This window comes from Chenopodium album, chromosome 7 (assembly GCF_948465745.1).
Source record: "Chenopodium album chromosome 7, dcCheAlbu1.1, whole genome shotgun sequence".
Classification (NCBI taxonomy): domain Eukaryota; kingdom Viridiplantae; phylum Streptophyta; class Magnoliopsida; order Caryophyllales; family Amaranthaceae; genus Chenopodium; species Chenopodium album.
The window spans coordinates 13,063,077-13,084,589 of record NC_137840.1 but is presented as its reverse complement, the minus strand read 5'-3'; the positions used below and the strand labels follow the sequence as shown (position 1 = coordinate 13,084,589).

The window sequence follows — 21,513 nt, the reverse complement described above, 5'->3', positions numbered from 1 at the left end:
TTTAGTAATCCTAAATTCCTAATTTCCAACCAGTCCAACACACAAAAAAACTTCCGAGTAGAATCATCAGTAACACAAACTTAGAAACAATTTCAACATAAAAAATTAATGCTCCCTTCACCCCACATTACTCACCATCATTGACTTTATATGAAGTATATCTTAATGTATATATTTTCAAAATAGTAAAAGGGAAAAAGAAAGTGTCCACAAAATCAAACAAAACCTTGTAAATTACTGATTTAATTTGGAAACATGGGGTTAAATCTCGGCATCATCACCACATTGTATAGGATTTTAGCTTATCATGGTCAGATACAACAATCAGCAAAACACCTTCGCATTACTTGCAAAAGTTGTTTTGCGACTGACTGTAACACAGGAAAGCCATAAAAGACAATCGATTTGCTCTGAACAATGACATCCAGAGTACTGAATCCTAATTTCTAGTTCATACATGTAGCTAACAGCCTAACACTACCTAAAACAAAAGCAATAGAACATCACCAAACTTTTTTGTATGATGCTCCATGCATAAGATCAGTTCGTGTATTATATTCATCCAACCAACAACTGTATTGTTAACATGAGTTATATAGTTTTCAGAATTTTATGATGAATTCTTTGAGTTATTAGCTAAAACACTTTAATAATTCCAATTTGAACTTTTGTGTGCTCAAGGTGAAAGTATAATATGCAATCTTTCAGTAAATTTCTGTAAGAAAAACAAAATTTCTGTATATCTCTATTTAATCATACTTGGATATAAGAAAGAATTGTTTTTTATTCTTTATAGACACAAAACACATTAAATAATGTAAACCCAACCAGAAATTGTAGTGGTAACTGGTAAGAGATGAACCAGTTTTGAGTGGAACAAACTCATTTTATTAAATAAATGGAGGTATCACTATGTACAAATCTCATGATTCACAGGTTGCCATCTATGCTTTATGCATGAATAGCTATACAAAATCAAACCACAGAAATACCTCATACATGCATCACTCGAACTCTGGTTTTCTCGGTTCTAGATCGAGGCAGAATCAAAATTGCCATGAGTCCACTTGCAAAGGCAGCAACTCCTGCTACAGCTATGGATGGTGAGTTTCCACCACTGAATAGTTGATCCCATGGCCCACTTCCCAAGGATACAATCACCTGCATATTCACCAGAGCATTTATTAAGACAGTTTGTGCATTCTTTGTTTATCATGGATTCTCAAGGAAAAAAATAAATAAATAAATAAAACAAAAAAAAAAAAAAACAAAATTCTCATGATTTTTTTACAAGAGCTACATGATTTCTATTTTGTAATAGAGCAATATCTCCTGTTGTAATTAACCAATGGAGTAAACAAAATCTAAAATGTCAACAGCAGCAATAAGAATCTCTAATATATCAAAGAGTTAAAAAAAAGATAAAAAAAATAAACTAAAATAAAAAAAAATGGTCCAAAAAATTATACACATGCATCAACACAGCATTTCATATACAAAGTATGTTTTGTATTTTTTTTTACTGCATCAACCAATAAGGCAATCAAAACTACAACCTCTATTGACAATAGAGTAAACAAGGATAGTTCTAAAATCCTGTATGAATATGGAGCACACATTGTAAGGGAATTACACATTTGAAATTGTTCAACTCAAGCAAAGCCCAAGGACTAAAAAAAGGAGGCATTTCAAACGGCTCGTCGTGAGCCGCTTTTGGTATGACTCATAGAATTTAAAAGGTCATTTCACTACAATTTTAGAGATGTCTCATTGAGCTGTCATATAATACCACTAGAGTTTCAGTGATACAAAATACACGCTCAATGGTACTCCCTCCGTTTTTAAATACTTGCTCCATTTCTCCATGCGCGGAGTTTTAGGAGAAATTGGATAAAGTAATAAAATATAAAGGTAGTGGGGTTGGTGGAAGAATAAAAAATTGTAGAAACCCAAAAGTAGTGGAGAGAATTGAAGGAGAGAGAATATGGAATTAATATTGTTGGGTCCACTTGGTGAAAGAAATTAATTAAATATTGTAAAAGCTTTCCAAATAAGGAAATGGAGCAAGTATTTAAAAACGGCCGGAAAAGGAAAATGGAGCAAGTATTTAAAAACGGAGGGAGTACTTGCAAAAATTCCACTTTGAGATTCAATGGTACAAATGTACATTATACACTCTCAATGGTAGTGAACCCCACTCTTTTTTGTCCCGTTTGCATGTGAACGCATGGCTGAAGAAAGAAAGGTGGGACCCACACCAACTTTTTTCACTCTTCCTAACCCTCTCTTCCTTATACCTTCACTATTTTTTTTTAATAATTGTTAAATCTCCGCTACTACTACTTCCTTGAATAAAAAAACAAACAACAATTTCTTTATGGATGCCTTGAAAGGTGTAAGGGCTACAAGTTCTATGATCATACTACTTATTTGATATGATATGCAAACATTTTCAAGAACATAAGTATAGAAAAGGAAAAACAATTTCAGAAAATTAAATTTTGAAGAAAACATTTCTTTTCCTTCAATCGTTACCATAATCAGGAAATATCACGCCTCCATGCCACTCTCATTTTGGCATCACGCTCTAGAAATGGCCACATATCTTCTAAATATTATCATAACCAAAGTACAAGGATTCAAATCTCCCACTCAAATTCTTATATAAGCGTGACCCTATATTCTCATATTTACCCATCTTTGATTGTCTATGTTTTCCTCACTGTACCTCCACTTCTATCCACAAATTGCAAGAAAGGTCTACTCCATGTGTCTATCTTGGTCCTGCTTCTAACCATCGTTGTTGGATTGGTGTGGCCTAAATTCCATAACCCAATTTATTATAACTCATGGTTTCTAAAAAACTCAAAAAATATTGAGAAATTGATGGAGAATGGTGGAATAATCTAGAAGTAATGAATGCTCATGAAGGCTCAAGACTTGTGTGGAGAATTTAAAGAGCTTGTGTGTAGAAAATTCCACCCACTTCTTTCACCTTCATACATCACCTATAAATATAAGGTGTTGGACATCATTTGGGAGCAATGTATCCACCTACATATCCTCCAATACTCCGATACTATACACTTTATGAGTGTCCCTCTATGCTTAGAGAGAATTTACCGACAATTGATACTCTCTAAGATATATATCATGATCGCAGTTTCTACCTACACACAATCTCCCTAATCCACTATTCTTATTTTGTAATACTCCTTTAAGAGCTTCTAGAGCGTTGCTTATACTACTTATCCATTCAAGGGTTATTGTACTCTCCTATTTTCATATGTGGATTATTTTGGGTGTTCGTCGTTCGTGACTTTTTTTTTATATATATATATTTATCAATCTCCACATCATTAATTTGCTTCCACTATGCACTGACAAACCCTAACAATCGTGGTTCTAAGAACTACGATATGTCAAATGGTAAAATCATTATTTGCCGCCATGTGAAATTTATTGAAAATACGTTCCTTTTTCTAAACTTCACAGACCTCAAATTAATGACTAATATTTGGATGAAAAATCCAATATTAGTCATTTTAAATAATTCAAAAGCACTCAAACCCAATTTCTTCAACATCCCACTGATCCTATCTCCCCTTTTGGATCGTCTGGTGGGCCTCCCAATCATTTTGGCCCACTATTTCCCTCTCAATCCCATAACACCGATGTTGTCACACCGCCGAGATCCACGTAGCCCTTCCCCTATCTTGCGAACTAGGAGTACTGCCCACCCTATCCCCCTTCCACCATAAGATCTGTAAACACCCGAGCACTACAATCGCAAGGGATACCACACTCCAATCCCACCATATGATTACTCGAGCTAAAAATAGCATATACAAGCCTAACTAAAAATACTTTCACAGCTTAAACACCATGACTTACCCTAACATATCTTCTATACCCAAGGATCCTATTAGTACTATTCGTAACCTAGATTGGAAAAGTGCTATGTTAGATGAATTTAATGCTCTCATTGATAATAATACATGAGATTTGGTACCAAGGCCTCCGCATGTTGACGTCATTGGTCTGCGTGGATTTTTCATCATAAACGAAACTTTGATGGTTCGTTTGAAGGCATTAAGCCCGTCTTGTAGGCGATGGAAAAACTCAACAGCGAGGTATCGATTGTGACAAGACATTTCCGGCTACTATTCGCACTGTTTTTAGCATTGCTCTTTCTAAATCTTAACCTATCTATTGATGTCAAGAATGCTTTCTCACATGGCTATCCTAATGTTAGAATTTATACACATCAAACCTTGCGTTTCTGCGGATCATGTGTGTGTACTGAAGAAATCTCTTTACGGCCTAAAATAGGCTTCTAGTGCCTCGTATAAGTGTTACTCTAAGTTACTCTATTTTTTTTTTTTTACAACCAGGGCTCAAATATCGCTTATATTGCTTATATGTTGATAACCGAACACAAGTGTAAATGTTTCTCACAATGTTCCGTCGTCCAGTTGGAGCTCCGTCTCTTTCTCTTCCTCTTCTTTTTTGTAACTTCCCCTTAACTCCCGAGTAATGAGACGTTTTAAGAGGTTCTTAGCTCACCTTAATCTCTGATCAAGGCTTTGTCTTTTGGATTTCACAACTCTTGATTATCCCTCCTCCGTTAAATATTTCAGGGTTATAATAATTAGACTATAACAATTTCGGTGTGGTAACAACTATAAGAGGTGGTCACAAAAGTTACTAATTTTCTTGAAGCAAATTAAAATAAATTATATGCTATATGAAGACATCATTGAGTTACTCAAGAAAGCAAAAGAAGAAACCGCTACCGCTATGGTCGCCATTGCGACAACCGTGACAGAAGCTTTGAAAAAGAAGGAAAAGGACAACAAGCTAGTTCGTGGTCATCTTCTCAAACCATATGAACACCACCTTGTTTAACTTGTTTGTCAACTTCAAGTCAAGGCCATTTGGGATTCTTTAGAGAAGAAACATGGTTCGGATGATGCGGGTAAGAAGAAGTACGTGGTGGGTAAATGAATCAATTTCAAGATGGATGATGATAAGCCAATCATGGGTCAAGTTCATGACTATGAAAACTTGGTGACCGAAATTCTTGGTGAAGGCATGAATATGTGTGAGACCTTTCAAGCTAATGTTCTCTTGAGAAATTTTTATAAAATAAGACTGACTACCGCAACCCTTTGAAGCACAAGAAGGATATGACACCTCAAAAGCTCATTAGCCATATGAGAATGGAGAGGCCAAACACTATAAGGATAAGTTTGAAAATTTGTCTCTTAATTCGTCTAAAGCTAATCTTATTAAGTTTTCTTTGAATGTGTCTAAAAAAAGGAATAAATTCTAAGGGAAACAACAAGTCCAAAGGAAATTTCGCTCATAACAACAAAAACCAAAAAGCCTAAGGGAGCATGTTGTGTGTGTGTGAAATCTTTGAACACAAAATCAATGTTACAAGGTACAGGGTACGATTCGAAACATGTACGAAAAAGAATACACGCAATGCTTCCCTTTGGTGATATATATATATATAAAAAAAAAAAATACTACCTTGCCTTTGGGTCAATCGTATCTGATATCTTTTAAAAACCATAAAGGGTAAGTAAAAAGGGTGGGTATAGGGGTGAAAGAAACTCGGTTTAAAACCGAACCGAACCGAACCGAAAACCAAACCGAATAACTAATATGGTTTGGTTTTTTTCGAAAGTGGTTCGGTTTCGATTTTAAAAAAAATAAATATTTCGGTGTTCGGTTTTGGTTTGAGAAAGTGAAAAACTGAACCAAACCGAAATTTAGGCCCAAACCCAAAAAATACCCTAGCCGAACAGATTTTAACCTAAGTATATAAAGAAAAAAAAAACCTATTTGCGCCTATCACCTCTCCTTTCCTCTTCTCTATTCTCCGCCATCTCTCTCCTCTTCTCACTCTCTCTCCTCAAGTCCTCAATCTCACTCTCTCTCCACAGTCTTCTGTCTTCTCAAATGAAGAAACCAACCAAAGTAATTTAGGTCCTTCCTCTTTCCCATGTGATATCTTCTCCACTTTCACTCTCATCTCCTCTTTTCCCCACCAGCTTGCATCACCATCGGCGAAGATTTCGAGGTTTTTCGAACTCCATCAAGGGCATCAGCTAAAGATTTTTCATGTCAAATTCGACCATGAAAACACTAGATCTAGAGTTTTCATGGTCGAATTTGACTTATGAAACCCAAATTCGAGATTTTTGGTGGAATTGCGGTGGTGGTAAGTGTGATTGAACAAATACATAATGTTCTTTATTGTTGCTATTGTTACTTCATTACGACTCAAGACTCGTTGGTTCCAATTCTAAATTCACATGTCAGACTCGTTTAGTACTCTTACGAGTCTCGCCTCTTAATTTCTTAAACACGGACACTACTTATTTTGATTGAATTTTGGGTTGATCTAGGGTTAGGGTTTGGGAAGAAGGGATAAAGGGTGGTGAAATAAGGTGGGTTGGTTCGTTGTGGGTTTTGGTTCGGTATGGTTTTGTTTGGTTCGGTTTATGTTTGGTGTGGTTTGGTTCATTTTTTTTTTTTGCAATATTTTATGTTTATGATGCTTGCTAGGGAAATTCGGTGCGGTTTGGTTTTTTCTAAGAAAACCGAAATTTAGGTGGTTTGGTTTGGTTCGGTTTCAAAGTTAAAGTGGTGCGGTGTGGTTTGCAAAATCTAAAAACTGAAATATTGTGGTTCGGTTTGGGCAATAAACCAAACCGAAAACTGAACTTTCACCCCTAGGTGGGTATCATAAAAATAAAGAGAAAACTAATAGAGTGTAGGGCCCAATTGCCTATATTTAATTTAAGCCATTTAATTTTCTGACTTTTCTCTCCTAATTTTTACCTAATTTATTAATAAAAAAAAGTAGTATCCAATGTTTTGATTTCTCTCTACTCTCTCTACTCCACCATTTTTGAAGCTTCAACATCGAGCTTTGAGCCGTCAACAACCTTTAACCCTAAAAACACAAAAGCAATCGGGACGTCAATTTCACGATCTGGTTCGCAACCACAAGCGACCAGAGTCACGTTTGTACTAGCCTTAAACCTTATTTTATCTAACTTCGAAGGATCCTCTTTTCTTTTATACACTCACTTACAACCTATAGTAGTCTTTCCCACGGGCAATGGGACTACCACCCATGTCTTATTTTTATGAAGAGATTGCATCACTTCTTCCATAGCAACCAACCAACTCTCGTTATCCTTGTCTTTGATAGTTTGTTTGAAGGTGATCTCATCATCCTCCACCGAGAGTGCATATTCTACCAAGTTTACCTACTCGTAATGCCTGACCCAAACTTCTCAAATAGTTTATAATTCCTCTTTGGCTTAGTGGATGCCAAAGAATCCCTAGTGTTGTTGTAATACATGTGCATTTTCCTGTTGATCTAGATGAATCTTGTTGATTTCTAGATTCTATTTCTTAGAGCTCTCGCAGCGGAAATATGGCTTCTACTAGATAATATGAAACCGATACCTCACAAAGATAAATAATATTTTGGGATAAACAAATAACCACTATGAAGAAATAATAAATACAAAAAAATAAAGTTTCTTAAGTCTAATAAACTTTGATGTGAATAAAAATGATTGAAATTTTAACTGCATTACAACCTATACAATTTATAAGACATGCTCTAAATAGATTCTATTACTAAAGAAAACAACGAAACATTTGCTTAAACATTTATTTTCATCCTACCATTATGCATGCCATCATTTTCTCTCCTCTAAAACTAATCCCGCTTACATTAGACATAATTAATTTAGGAACTAATTATGTCCACATATTCCCACAATTCTCCACCTCATTCATAATTTGAAAAACATTCAAATTTTTGGGCGAACTAATTGCATAATATGTATCCGGTTGCACCATTTTCACAATGACTTGATGGGGATCAAACCAATCGTAGTTTCATTTATTTCTCCATGTAACCTACCATGGGATAATGTTAAGCAATTCCAAACAATATTGGAACTTGCTTCTTGACGCAACTTTCGTTAACATGTCTACAGGGTTCTCATTTGTATGCACTTTCACAATAGAAATACTTCCTTTCTTTATGACATCCCGTACAAAATGATACCTTACATCTATATGTTTGGTACGAGCATGATGAACCTGATTCTTGGCCAAGTGGATAGCACTTTGACTGTCACAGTTTAGATTCACACTACCACGCTTTAACCCCAACCAAATCATCTAGAAGTCCCCGCAACCACAATGCTTCCTTACGCCATATACTCGGCTTCTGTCGTAGATAGAGCCATTGTAGCTTGTAACATTGATCGCCAACTAACTAACTAACTAACTAACTAACTAGAGCACCATGTATTTTAAACACATAACCAGTAGTAGATCATCTTCTATCTAAATCTCTAGCATAATCCTAGTCAACAAAGCCACTTATTTGACATGTATCTCCAATAAAGCATAAACTTGTGTCAATGATACCTTTTAGATACCGTAAATTCCATTTCACTGCTTCCTAGTGTGTTTTACCGGGTTCCCCATGAACCTACTAACAGCACTTACGGCTTGAATGACTAGACGTGTACACACCATGCTGCCAATTGCACTAGCATAAGGTACATTATCCATGTATACCTTATCTTCCATTGTAGTGGGAGATTGTTTACCACAGAGCCTAAAATATGGAGCCAATAGAGTTTCCATTGACTTAGCACCTTTCATTCCAAACCTTTCAATAACTCGCTCAATATAGTCTTTTTGACTTACGAACGATTTTCGACTTGATCTCTCTCTTCTAATCTCCATACCTAGTATTTTATTTGCAGCACCCTAGTCTTTAGTCTCGAACTTTTCGCCGAGTTGAGTTTTTCACCTATCTATTTCAACCTTTCATTCTGAAGCAATAAGCATGTCGTCTACATACAATAGGAGATAAATATAATCACCTCCACAAAGTTTGCGAATGTAAACACAATAGTCGTAACTATTTCCGAAAAATCCTTGTTTTACCATAAAAGAATCAAATCACTTGTATCACTGTCGAGGAGATTGCTTTAATCCATGAAGTGATTTCCTCAAGCGATGTACCTGATTCTCTTAACCTTAAATCCTTCGGGTTGATACATATAAATTTCCTCATCCAAGTTACTGTGTAAGAAGGTTGTCATCACGTCGAGCTGATCTAGCTCAAGATCTCCTTGAGTTTCAAGACTCAACAGCACCCGAATAGAAGTATGTTTACCACCGAAGAGTAAATCTCACTGTAATTAACACCTTTTTTATGTGCAAATCCCTTGGCCACTAACCTAGCCTTATACTTTATTTTATTTAACTTGGAAGAAGGCCCGTAGAACAGCATGTGCTCCCTCTTGCACAGGGCCCCAATTTTTTTCAAAAAAAAAAATAAATTCTCTTGCTCTTAAAGCCAAAGCAAGCAAGCAAGCAGTAGTAATATAATCACGAATATATCACGCTAATTTTTTCCTCTTTATTTCTCCAATTTTACAAACTCCTCCATAATTACATCAATCAATTCTATGGAAAATTGTATTGCATATTTTCCCATTTAAAGATTTTCAACAGAAGAAAAAAAAAATAATAAAAAATCTGTCAAATTCAAACTTTTTTTGTTCCATAACAATGGCAATGAGAAATCAATTTCAATCTTCCATGATTATTGTTATCAATTTCCCGTATATATATATGGGTTATCTTCCATTCAATCATCTTCATCTATTCTCAATTGATACAATTATACAAAATGAAAAACGAATTGAAAGCTTGAATCAAATTTTTTTTCTTTTTGAGGGGAATGAATTAAAGCAATTGAAGGCTTGAAGCAATAATAATTGAAGCAATTAATTTCAGTTCTTTGTTCGGTTGTTCATCGAATCGATTTAAGGTAATTTTTGTTTTTTTTTTTTTTTATTATTTCTGGTTTTTAAGCAATTAATTATTTAAGTATGAAAATATGACGTTGGCTCATCAAATCATTCAATCTTCCTATACATTAAAATGTGTAATATCTTCATTTTTCTTTGATCTTATCACTTGTTCGGTAATCGGTATTAATGTATTATTTGCACACCATTTAAATAATAGGAGGGAGAATGTTGGTTGATGATTGTTTGATAGAGTATAATTGTTTCTGGTTTGATAATGTTAGAATCAATTTTTCATTTTTTTTTATTAATTTTTCTTTTTTTGATAATGTCAATTGAAGTAATTTTTAATTTTTGATTTTAACACAATTTGATTTTAACACTCTGTATCTAAGCATTTTTTTTTTCCTTTTAAAGGTCGAAATTGGCCGTATACTTCTGAACAAAGATTGAGAATCAACGATATCAAGCAATTCGTCCAATTGAACATATCAGTGTTATATGAAAGCATTTTCTTTTTGCATTGTATATATAGGAAAATTGTGTATTGCCTAAATTATAGATTAAAAAAATTGTATTATTTTCTTATTATTAAAGGCCCCTTTTTCGATTTGGAACAGAGCCCCCAAAATCATTGCTACAGCCCTGCTTGGAAAGATCCTCTTTTCTTTATACACCCACTTACAACCTATAACAGTCTTTCCTACGGGCAATAGGACTACCTCCCATGTCTTGTTATTATGAAGAGATTGCATCTCTTCTTCCATAACAACCAACTAACTCTCACTGTCTCACTATCCTTGTCTTTCACAGCTTGTGAGGCTCACCGAGAGTTTATATTCTACCAAGTTTACCTGCGTGACTGTACCCGTAATGCCTCATAGGTTTGTGTGACCCAAACTTCTAAACTAATTTATAATTCCTCTTTGGCTTGGTGGATACCAAAGAATCCTGCTGGTGTTGTTATAGTACATGTGCATTTTCCTCCTAAATCTCCTCATGATCCAAATCATCCTCCCCCTTAGAATCTTGTTGGTTTCTAGTTTCTATCTCCACCACTTGAGTATTTGTGGTCACTCCAACGTCACCATCATCGGGCACCGTAGCTATAGATCTTTCATCAAAGGTCACATCCCGGCTAATTACAAATTTAGAATCTTCAACACTCCAAGGACGATAGCCTTGAACCTCTTTTGGATACCCCAAAAAGATTGCTTTCTTAGCTCTTTCATCAAGTTTATTATCCTTAACATGATAATAAGTCGTGTACCCAAAGACTCTAAGTCTCGTGTAATCTGCATGTTCCCTGACCACACCCTATAAGGCATGTCACCATCTAAATAAGAATGTGGGGATCGATTTACTATATAACAAGTTGTAGCAACCCAGTGTCTCACAATGCCTTCGTGATCACAAAACTCCTTGAAAGCTCTTTCTGTGTATTCGGTACCATTATCAGACCGTATAGTTTTTAGCTTTCGACCTATTCTGTTCTTTACCATTGCTCTCCACCGCTTAAAAATGTTAAATACCTCATTCTTATGGTTAAGAAAATAAATCCAACCATATATAGAATGATCATCAACAAATGTAACAAAATACCTTGAACCACCCTGTGTGCTTTTTCATACACACAATGCTCACAAAATTCCATTTGTGGCTTCTTCATGTTCTTCAACAAACCTTGTCCACTAAGCAACGATAGACCATTTTCCGACATATGCCCAAGGCGCATGTGCCATATCCTCGTGCATTATGTTTGGTCTTTACTTCCACCAATTCAACCTGCTAATATTCCCTAAAAGAGTATAAAGATTGTCGTGACGAATTCCTTTCATCACTACCAAAGAACCACGAACAACTTTTAAAATTCCATTCTCCGAGACTATTTTTTAACCTTTTTTCTTTAATAACCCCAGAGAAATAAGGTTCCTATGCCTCACATCTTTCAAGGATACTATTGTTCCACCATACATTTTGACTCGGATAGTACGACACTCTTACAAGCATGATTGTTTCCCATAAAAACAGTACCACCATCCAAACTCTTGTAAGTTGTAAACCACTTCCTGTTTAGGCATATATGGTGTGGTGAACCTGAATCAAACATCCATTTATCGGACATCTCATTACATTGTTCTGAAACTGAGTAACAATAATCATCCTCATCATTGAGACAAAACTAGCTTATTATTTTTCATGTTGTTTTCGTCGTCAATGTTGTTCTTCTTGAATATTACCCTCTTTGGGCAATTAGCTTTAAAATGACCAACCTCGCCACATTTGAAATATGGTCTTTTCGCAAGAGGTCTAGATTTTGATCTAAACCTTCCTCCCTAGTCTCGCCTTCTTAAATTAGTCCTTCCTGAAACTCCCTGAGCTTGTTTGTTGTGTTTTTTTCCATTACTAGACATCATTTCCCTTGTAGCAACCTTTTGAAGGTCATCCACTAAAAGCGATGTTCTAGTCTCATCCATGGTTAGAGTATCACCCACAAGCATCAATGTTTGAACCAGATTTCATAGGATTTCAGTAAAAAAAGCAATAACATGAGTGCTTGGTCTTCCTCATCCACTTTCACATCAATATCCTTGAAGTCTAATATAATCCTATCAAACTTATTAATATAATCTTGCATGTATACAATTTGGATTTTAAATAGATCCTATTTGTTAGAGTTTTGTCATGAAATTAGCCTCTAACTTTGTCCACACGCCATCGGCTGTTTCTTCATTTACAAAGAATGCAACGTCCCTCTCAAGGAATAAGATTATAGTCGTTCATGCTTCAAGATCTAACTCTTCCCAATCCTCATCCTTCATGTCTTGGAGTTTTTGTTCTTTTCCCACCAATGCCTTATGCAGCTTTTGTGATACAAGCAAATTTTTAATTTGCATCCTCCAATAGGAAAAATTGTATGAAAAATTGTTTTTACCATTGAATTTTACGATTTCATATTTCCCAACTTTAACCGTTCCACTAGTAGATGCCATTATAATTAATTTCAAAAAAAAAAAAAATTACCACTTTAGATTTTGTGATAATCGTTCCACTAGTAGATGCCATTATAATATGCGGAAATGTGGCTTCTACTAGATAATATGAAACCGATACCTCACAAAGATAAATAATATTTTGGGATAAATAAATAACCACTATGAACGAAATAATAAATATAAGAAAAAAGAAAATAAATTTTCTGAATTCTAATAATCTTTTATGTGAATAAAAATGATTGAATTTTTAATTGCATTACAACCTAAACAATTTATAAGGTCTTACATACTTAAAATAGATTTATTACTAAAGAAAACAACGAAACATTTGCTTAAACATTTACTTTCATCCTACCATTCTGCATGCCATCATTTTCTCTCTTCTTAAATTAATCCTTCTTAAATTAAACATAATTATTTTAGGAACTAATTATGTCCACATATTTTCACACTATCTCCACCACCTAGAGTATTTGTAGTCATTCCAACATCACCATCATTAGGCATCATAGCTTTTGATAAAGCTACTATCTAATTACAAATTTAGAATCTTCTACACTCCAAATACACATGCACATAGGATTATTTCATGTTTTTTTCCTCTTGAGTTGTCGTTGTTGTTCTTCTTGAATATTACCTTCTTATATGGGCAATTAGCTTTAAAATTATCACTCACCGCATTTGAAACACGGCCGTTCCGAAAGAAGTCTAGTTTTTTATCTAAACTTTCCTCCCTTGCCTCGCCCTCTTTCATTAGTCCTTACTCTATTTGCAAACAATCCATGAGCTTGTTCGTTGTGTTCTCTTACATTACTAGACGTCATTCCGCTTGTAGCAACCTTTCGAAGGTCATCCGCTAAAAGCGATGTTCTAGACTCATCCTTGGTTAGAGTATCACCCACAAGCATCAATGTTAAAACCAGATTTTCATAGGATTTCACTAATGAAAGCAATAACATAAGTGCTTGGTCTTCCTCATCCACCTTCACATCAATATCCTTCGGATATTATCCTATCAAACTTATTGATATACTCCCGGATTGAGGTGTCTTCTTCCATCTTGCATGTATACAATTTGGATTTTAAGTAGATCCTATTTGTTAGAGATTTTGTCATGAAATTAGTCTTTAACTTTGTCCACACGCCGGCGGCTATTGCTTCTTCATTTTCGAAGAATGCAATGTCCCACGGTATAAGATTATAACCGCTCGTGCATCAAGATCAAACTCTTCTCAATCCTCATCCTTCATGTCCCCGAGTTTGTGTTCTTTTCCCGCCAATGCCTTATGCAACTTTTGTGATACAAGCAAATTTTTCATTTGCATCCTCCAATAGGAAAATATCGTTTTTACCATTGAATTTTTCGGTTTCATATTTCCCAACTTTAACCGTTCCACTAGTAGATGCCATTAAAATTAATTCCAAAATAAAAATTTTTACCACTTAAGATATTGACAATTGTAGAGCTCTGGCAGCAAAAATGTGGCTTCTACTAGATAATATGAAATTGATACCTCACAAAGATAAATAATATTTTGGGATAGAAAAATAACCACTATTAAGGAAATAATAAATATAAGAAAATAAACTTTCTTAATGCTAATAAACTTTTGACGTGAAATAAAATGATTGAATTATATTTCTGCATTATGATTCTACACATTTATAATGAATACAAAGCTAATTAAACAGTGGTTCACATTGTTTCTCTAACAATCGCGAATATTATTTCCTGTAATTAACAATAACTAAACAAAGGTAAACATCCCTATTATCCTCCTTATATTGCTCTCATCATATTCTTTCCTTGAATTTCTCACATGTACATCTATATATTTACCATATTAAATATTCTAATATGAATTAACAATGCAACTGCAATAGGAAAAAAAAAAAAAAAAAAAAAAAAAAAAAAAAAAAGGTCAATACAGGTTAAATTCGGGTTGATCTAAACCCGAAAATCAGGTTCGGTTCAAGTTAGGAACCGAAATGACCCAAACACGAACCTGATGTGTTTGTCGGCCTTAGTTGAGATAGGGTTTTAGATTAAATAGAGGTGTAAGTGTAATTTCAACTTCAGATATTGAATAAGCTAATAAAAAAAGGTTCTAAAAGGAGCTTTATGAAAAAGAGCTTATTCAGTGGAATAAGCTCTTTATATCAACTTTCCACCAAACATTCCAAATTAGCTTATTTAGTTGTCAATAAGCTAATTTAGCCGAATAACCTAATTTTGCCCCATCAACAAACTTAGAAAAATATATTCCTAAAACCAATACATGGACTTGAGGAATATTACACATAGGGTACGACCAAAGTTTTGTCCTCTCATAACAACTATTAATGGATGGAATAAGCCACCATTTTTCCTAGCCAAAAAGCTTTAGATAAACAAACAAGCGGGGATAATGAAGAGGGTTAAGTTCTTCTCAACAATTAAAAAAATCCAATCCATCAAAACCTTGATGGTGAGCACAAGGTTAGTGGCAACAAAAAGAAAATGTGGAGAAGTCCTAATGCACATGAAAAACAAAAGCAAAATGTATTATTGGCAAAAAAAATTCACCTGAAATATCTTCTCCATATGATTTCATTTGATTAACAATTTTTATAATTTTGTAAAGATAATCTTTAATTTATGGAAAAATTGGCCGCAACACTATGAAGTATAGCTTCAACTTTGCGTAGTAGCCAAAACACCACCAACTAGGGTGTTGGGAGCAGCAAATGACATAAATGAAAATTTTCAGCAACTTATTTCAGCGGGAAGAGATGAATCTTTACTCTATAGAACAGTTATGTAATCTTCCATCCACTTTGCACGCATAGATTCACCTCCTCCAATGAAATAAGTGCCCGGATTTATTCATTTAAGGCACGCGTCGCACCTATCACCATATTTGATGGTGTTTTGGTTACTACGCATATCAGGGTGCTCAGTGCAACTAAGCCATATTTTGGGGTGTTGCAGCCAATTTGGCCTTAATTAATTCATCTTCTTTCATTCTTAAATTTTTAAAATCTCTTCTTAAAGATTGAAGTTTGATACTTCTCACCCTGCTATCTCCTTGGAACTCTTGCTATAAGATCTCCCATGCCTCCTTTGCCGTGTCAGCCCTCAATATCCTTGGAAAAATTGTGTCATTCACCGCATTATGTATGAAATATAATGCCTTGGCATCCTACTTCCTTTCCTCAAGTTGTTTTCTTTGTGCTTGAGATAGGCTACTTTCATCTTCGTACTCCGTATAACCATTATCGACAAAACTCCACAATCCATGAGATCTTAGCATTGTCTTCATTTTAATTTTCCAAAAATCATAGTTTTCTCCCTTCAAAATTGGAATTGGAAATGTTTGGTCATTACTAACCATTGTAATTTATATTTGGAGGCTTTGGGATTTTGTGGGTCGGATACCAAATGTTAGAAATTATGGAAATGTTGGTGGGCTTATGGTGATTTGGAGTAGTAGTTTGCAAAGAGGAGTGCAAAGTATACAAAATGTAGACTTTTTATTGATTTGGTAATGCTTCTTCTTACATGCTCTAACATCACACATTGCCATCTATTTATAGCCTAACTTAAAACTCTCTACATATAACTAGTGTAACACTAATCTATATTATTTTAGGATAATGTCTCTAAATATTTCTTAAGTGCTTTCTACCTAGATTTTTCTAGATTTTCTTATGTTTCAAGATATTTCTCTATAAAATATTTTCATACAACATAATTCTAGATTTTTCTAGATTACTACAAGCATATTCAAACAATAATCGCAACACTTTCCTTTTATATTCATTTCATAATAATTGCAACTACAATGGCAAAAAGAGACATGTACTTTATTATTGGGATAAAAACTTGTCTTGCATTTATTATGCAAGTGGTGATAATTATAGATGGTTTTATTATTTGATTTTCTTACTTTATAATTTCAATCCTATTTTTATTAACTAGCTAATCACAATTCATAATTCATAGCAGCTCACCTTCTCCGTAGGATCGACCTTACTTTCCCCCTACTACATAGTTAGGAGGATGAGTTAAGGTTTTTCTATTTTTGATTGGTGTGCTACCGCCTATCAGATTCCTTCATCATAAGACTTGGATACATTAGAGTTAGTTATTGACAGTTACGTCATTACTCTTCCATTATATATTGACAACAAGTTGACTAGGGAGTTTAAATGAAGGATCTAAACAAAACATTAGGCCATATAACTTCTTCATACTTTTTTTCAAGGAATTCCATGCAAAAGTAAAAGAGTGTTATGGACATAAAATTAAAATGTGTGATCTAAAAATGGTGGTGAGTATAGAGATCAACTTAAATTATCAATTTCGCCAATAATTTATGATAGTTACGTATGTTTTATTAATACCACACTCTTCCAAAGAATGCTAGGTAAACATTATAAAAAGCCAACTGAGCTAGGTCGAATCTAGTCAAGCCCATTGCAATAGCCTGCCAAGACTTGGATCAGTTGCACTATCCATTCAAACACTAGGTCCAACGATGGTTATAGATTACTGAATCAAAGTTAGGAGTAAGCCTCGACCCTTGCTAGCTGGACCTAGTACAAACTAATAATGTCTACAGTTCAAACTTAAAAGCCATCCAGCTCAATAGAGAGGCTCACAAAGGAAGTCAAGTGAAACATTTAAGAGTAAATGGTATGCTCAAATTATCATGTCGTATATACTTTTTTTTTTTTATAACAATTGACAATGAGATTTCTATAGCCTCTGAAGTCAAATAAATACAACTACTAAAAGAATAAAGCATAGAAACTGACCTGAGGGATCACTATTGCAAGATTTAGTACACCCATTGATAATCCTGCAAAAGGGAAATATTAGTCTATGAAGTCATTGTACAATGTACACTCATAGAAGAAAATATATCCTACAATATTTACCCTGGCCAAGCCCCAGAGACTCAATCCTGGAGGAAATTAGAGCATATGGAACACTATACGTCACCTGCAATCAAAAAGTAAAAATTGCATCAATCAATGCACATCCTTCTGGGGCCAAATCAATCATACTATAAGTGATCTGCAATCTAAAGGAAAACATAACATCGAGTTACTGGCTTAGATCAATCTAAACTAGTTCAACAGCATTGTCACGGTCAGGTCGTTGCAAATAAAAATATGCCTAAATATATATCAACGGTAAAGTGCCCAGCCCCAACAATTCTCCTTTTACCTACCTTTTCTTCCTCCCTACTTAATCTTATTCTTTGATCCTTTCCGCCGTATATGTTCTTTTGCAATCTTTGTATAACATCCTAAGGGGGGTGTTTCGTTTTTGACGAGGGAAGAGATACATCATCTTCACCAGTTCTGCACAAGATGATTTGCTCATTTGCCCAGATGACCCACATGAGCAAATCCAATTTTGCTAATTTGCCCAACCAAGCAAATCGTTTTTGCTCATTTGCCGACATGAGCAAACCGATTTTGCCCATTTGCCCTCATAAGCAAATCAATTTTTCTCATTTGCACAGAGAAATAATCCGGTTTTGCTTTCATTCCCCATTACTTACAAACTTTCTCATAAAGCAAGTTTAGAATTAAGCGAAATGAGTGAAAATTTTGCACATGAGCAAAGGTATATCAAGTTGTATAATAAAAATTGCCAATAAAAGGACAATGGAGTGGAAAATCTCTAAGCTTCACATGTTTCTTATAAAATAAGAAAGGGAAACTGTAACAAATCACCAAGTCTTCCACTACTACCCTTCCATAAACAACCACCACCATTCCAATCTACACTACCACTTCCTTAGCGCCACCCTTCTCTCTTTTCCACCAGAACTCCTTAAATACTTTGTTCGAAGAAAAATTTCTCTCTCTTTTCTTGTCTTAGATCCGGTGGCTAGGTAGATGTCTACAGTGGTTGGGGTTGTAGTTTTGTGGTGGGTGAGATGGTGTATAAGTTAGTTTGGATAGATTTTGAGGAATATTGGTAATCGAGGTGGTTGGATTTGTATCTAAATTGGTTGGATGGTAATTGCAGTGGGTGGGATGGGATGATTTTCAAGGATGATTAGCATATATTTCAAGGCTATTGGAGGTATTCAAGATGGTTGGGGTTGTATTAGGGTGGATGTATTTTTGCAATGGATATGATGGTTTTAGCCTTAAGAGGGTGGTTAGAGATGGGTTGTAAGCAATAGGGTGGTACTTTGGGAAGGTGGGTTCAAGCAATAGAAAGGTATGATGCAGGCGATCAAAGCAGCGGTCAAACATGGTTTATGGGAAGAGGGGTGATCATTATTTAAGGGGGAAAAGTATAATAGCTTAACTAACAACAAAAAAAGGAAAGCAGAGGCTGTGTTTCCTAAACATTTCTTGAAGACCCCAAACCAAACACCCCCTAATTGTTACAATTTGATGCCACCACTCCACACAGTTGTCGCAGAAGCATATGTTCACCAACAAGAAAATCTAAGTTCTTAGACTGTGTAGGACAAATTAAGTAATTATCTGCAAAGCTGCCCATAATTTTCCCCCAAACAGGACCCCTTGATTTCTCCTGGTTCCCAAAATCTTCCTATTAAACCCTAATTTTTTTCATACAATAGTTAGGAATAAACCAGCTTACTCAGCTGACAAATTGTCATAATGATTTTTTTCTGAACATAATGTGCACACACTAACTCAAATATACACTTGTAAAGTAACTTACCGCCAATGGCATACCCAGAATCGTGAAAACAATCACTGCAGCAATAACAGCACCATTTGGGGGACCTGAAGAACCAATGGAATCTACTTTGCTCACTACAAATGCTATAACAAGCATCGCAACAAAGCACAAGGACATAACAATGTTTGATACACCCCATAAAATTCCAGAACCCAACTTCCTGCAGAGCTTTTCCATCAATACTGAAGTTATACCCAGAATGACTGACTGCAACATTAGGCCAAGAGCACCTGTACTAACTCCTTGATGGTAAAGTTTACCTTCATCTGGATCACCACCATAAACCTCACGACCCATCCAGTCAGTGTCAAAGAGAAGGAAGGGAAACCACCCAACCCAAGTTAGCGCGGTAACTGAAAGGATCAACCAAACTGATCCAGGAAGATATCTGAAAGTTCCAAATAGCTCCCAAAAGAAGGCCTCTTGTTCATGGCTAGACGGCTGAGATCCTTCAGCCACGTTGGTACCTTCACTCCTGACTATCAATGGAACTTCATGGGCAGCTGTGATACTTATATATGTCGTTATTACAATAAAAATAATATCAATGAGGAAAGCTGACTTGAGATTGGCACAACTTTCACTGCAAGCATAAGTTAGTGTGAATGGAAAAATAGTGAACCAACTAGTGTATGAGCCTGTAGCAAACCCAAGGACATTGCCAATAGCCATAAACAAAGAGTAGTATGCATTTGCCACTCTGTTTCTTCTATGATCCTTTCCTAATACAAGAAACAATAATACAAGATATATATTAGCGTCTATACATAATTATGATGACATCTACAGCTAGTAGATCAGTAGAAAAGTAAACAATCAAAACTTTCGATAAACAAATTACAAATCCTACAGCCACTTAATTATCCTATATAGAAGGCAGCCACAATATAAATTTAGTGAACAGAAGAAAAACCCAAAACATTAAACTTAAATAAACAGTTCTCTAAATTTTATACTCTCTACCAATTTTCGCATTAATAATGGGTACACAATTCCATATCAGGAACCGGTGAGGACCCACCGGATCTAGAATCGGAACAAGCCCTGGTAGTACAAATTTCAAATCTCAAAACTGGAACCCGATCATCACTAGTTCTAATTCCGGTTTTTAGGATTCAGTACCCATCAGTACAGGTGTCAATTCGGATAGCCGGATGAAGTTTGGGTCGGGTCTGTTCAACCGGATGGAGTTTGGGTCGGGTCTGTTCAACCGGATGGAGTTTGGGTCGGGTCTGTTCGGGTCGGTATGTTTGGATCAAATTATCCTTTTAACTCGGATCGAGTCGGACGGGTCAAATTCGGGTCATGGTCTATCAAGTCCGGGTCGGGTCAACTCCAGATCGGTTCACTTTCGGTTCGGATAAATTTAGATCGGGTTTAAAACGGGTTTAAGCGGATAAATTTGGGTCGGATGAATTTGGGTCGGGTTGATTTCGGTTCGGATGATTTCGGTTCGGTCAAGTTTGGTTTGATTAAGATAAGGTTTATCCGTTAATTCATTAAATGGTCAATTTCGATTCAATTCATTTTTGTGTTTGGATGGATTTTGGTTGAGTTTCATATCCAAATAAGGTTATTTTTAAACTAGAGATATTATTGAGTTTTTACCTTATTATTGGGTCAATATGATTATTAATTACGAAACACGAAGTTTTAGTTTTCTCATTTGATCAAGTTATGTGTAATTTTTATCTTTGAGAAAAATTGAGATTGAATAATTATCGAAGACTTATCATACCTGTATAATTGAGACCGAGCTAGTGATATGTTGACGAGTAATAGTTACATATGGTGATATATACAAAAAAGAATGTCATTTTTTTTAAGGTTATTACAAGTTTACAACTCTTCATCAATTGTACAATCTTACGAGGCTATGCGTTCCGTACTATTAGTTTAATTTATTATTAATTCAACTAGTTAT

The 21,513-nt window shown here is 35.1% G+C and overlaps 1 protein-coding gene across 1 annotated transcript in view; it reads right to left on the bottom strand.

The window, feature by feature from the left end:
• Positions 1–712: 712 nt before the first annotated feature.
• The window catches only part of LOC145638921 (sucrose transport protein SUC4-like), a 33,466-nt gene continuing 12,665 nt past the window's right edge, over positions 713–21,513 (bottom strand). The window contains exons 2-5 of the mRNA XM_081689985.1: positions 19,569–20,311; positions 17,792–17,855; positions 17,669–17,712; positions 713–1,161 (exon numbers count right to left, since the gene is read on the bottom strand). Of these exons, the coding sequence (XP_081546111.1) occupies positions 994–1,161; positions 17,669–17,712; positions 17,792–17,855; positions 19,569–20,311 (1,019 nt within the window). The 3' untranslated portion in view covers positions 713–993. The remainder of the gene's footprint in view (positions 1,162–17,668; positions 17,713–17,791; positions 17,856–19,568; positions 20,312–21,513) is intronic.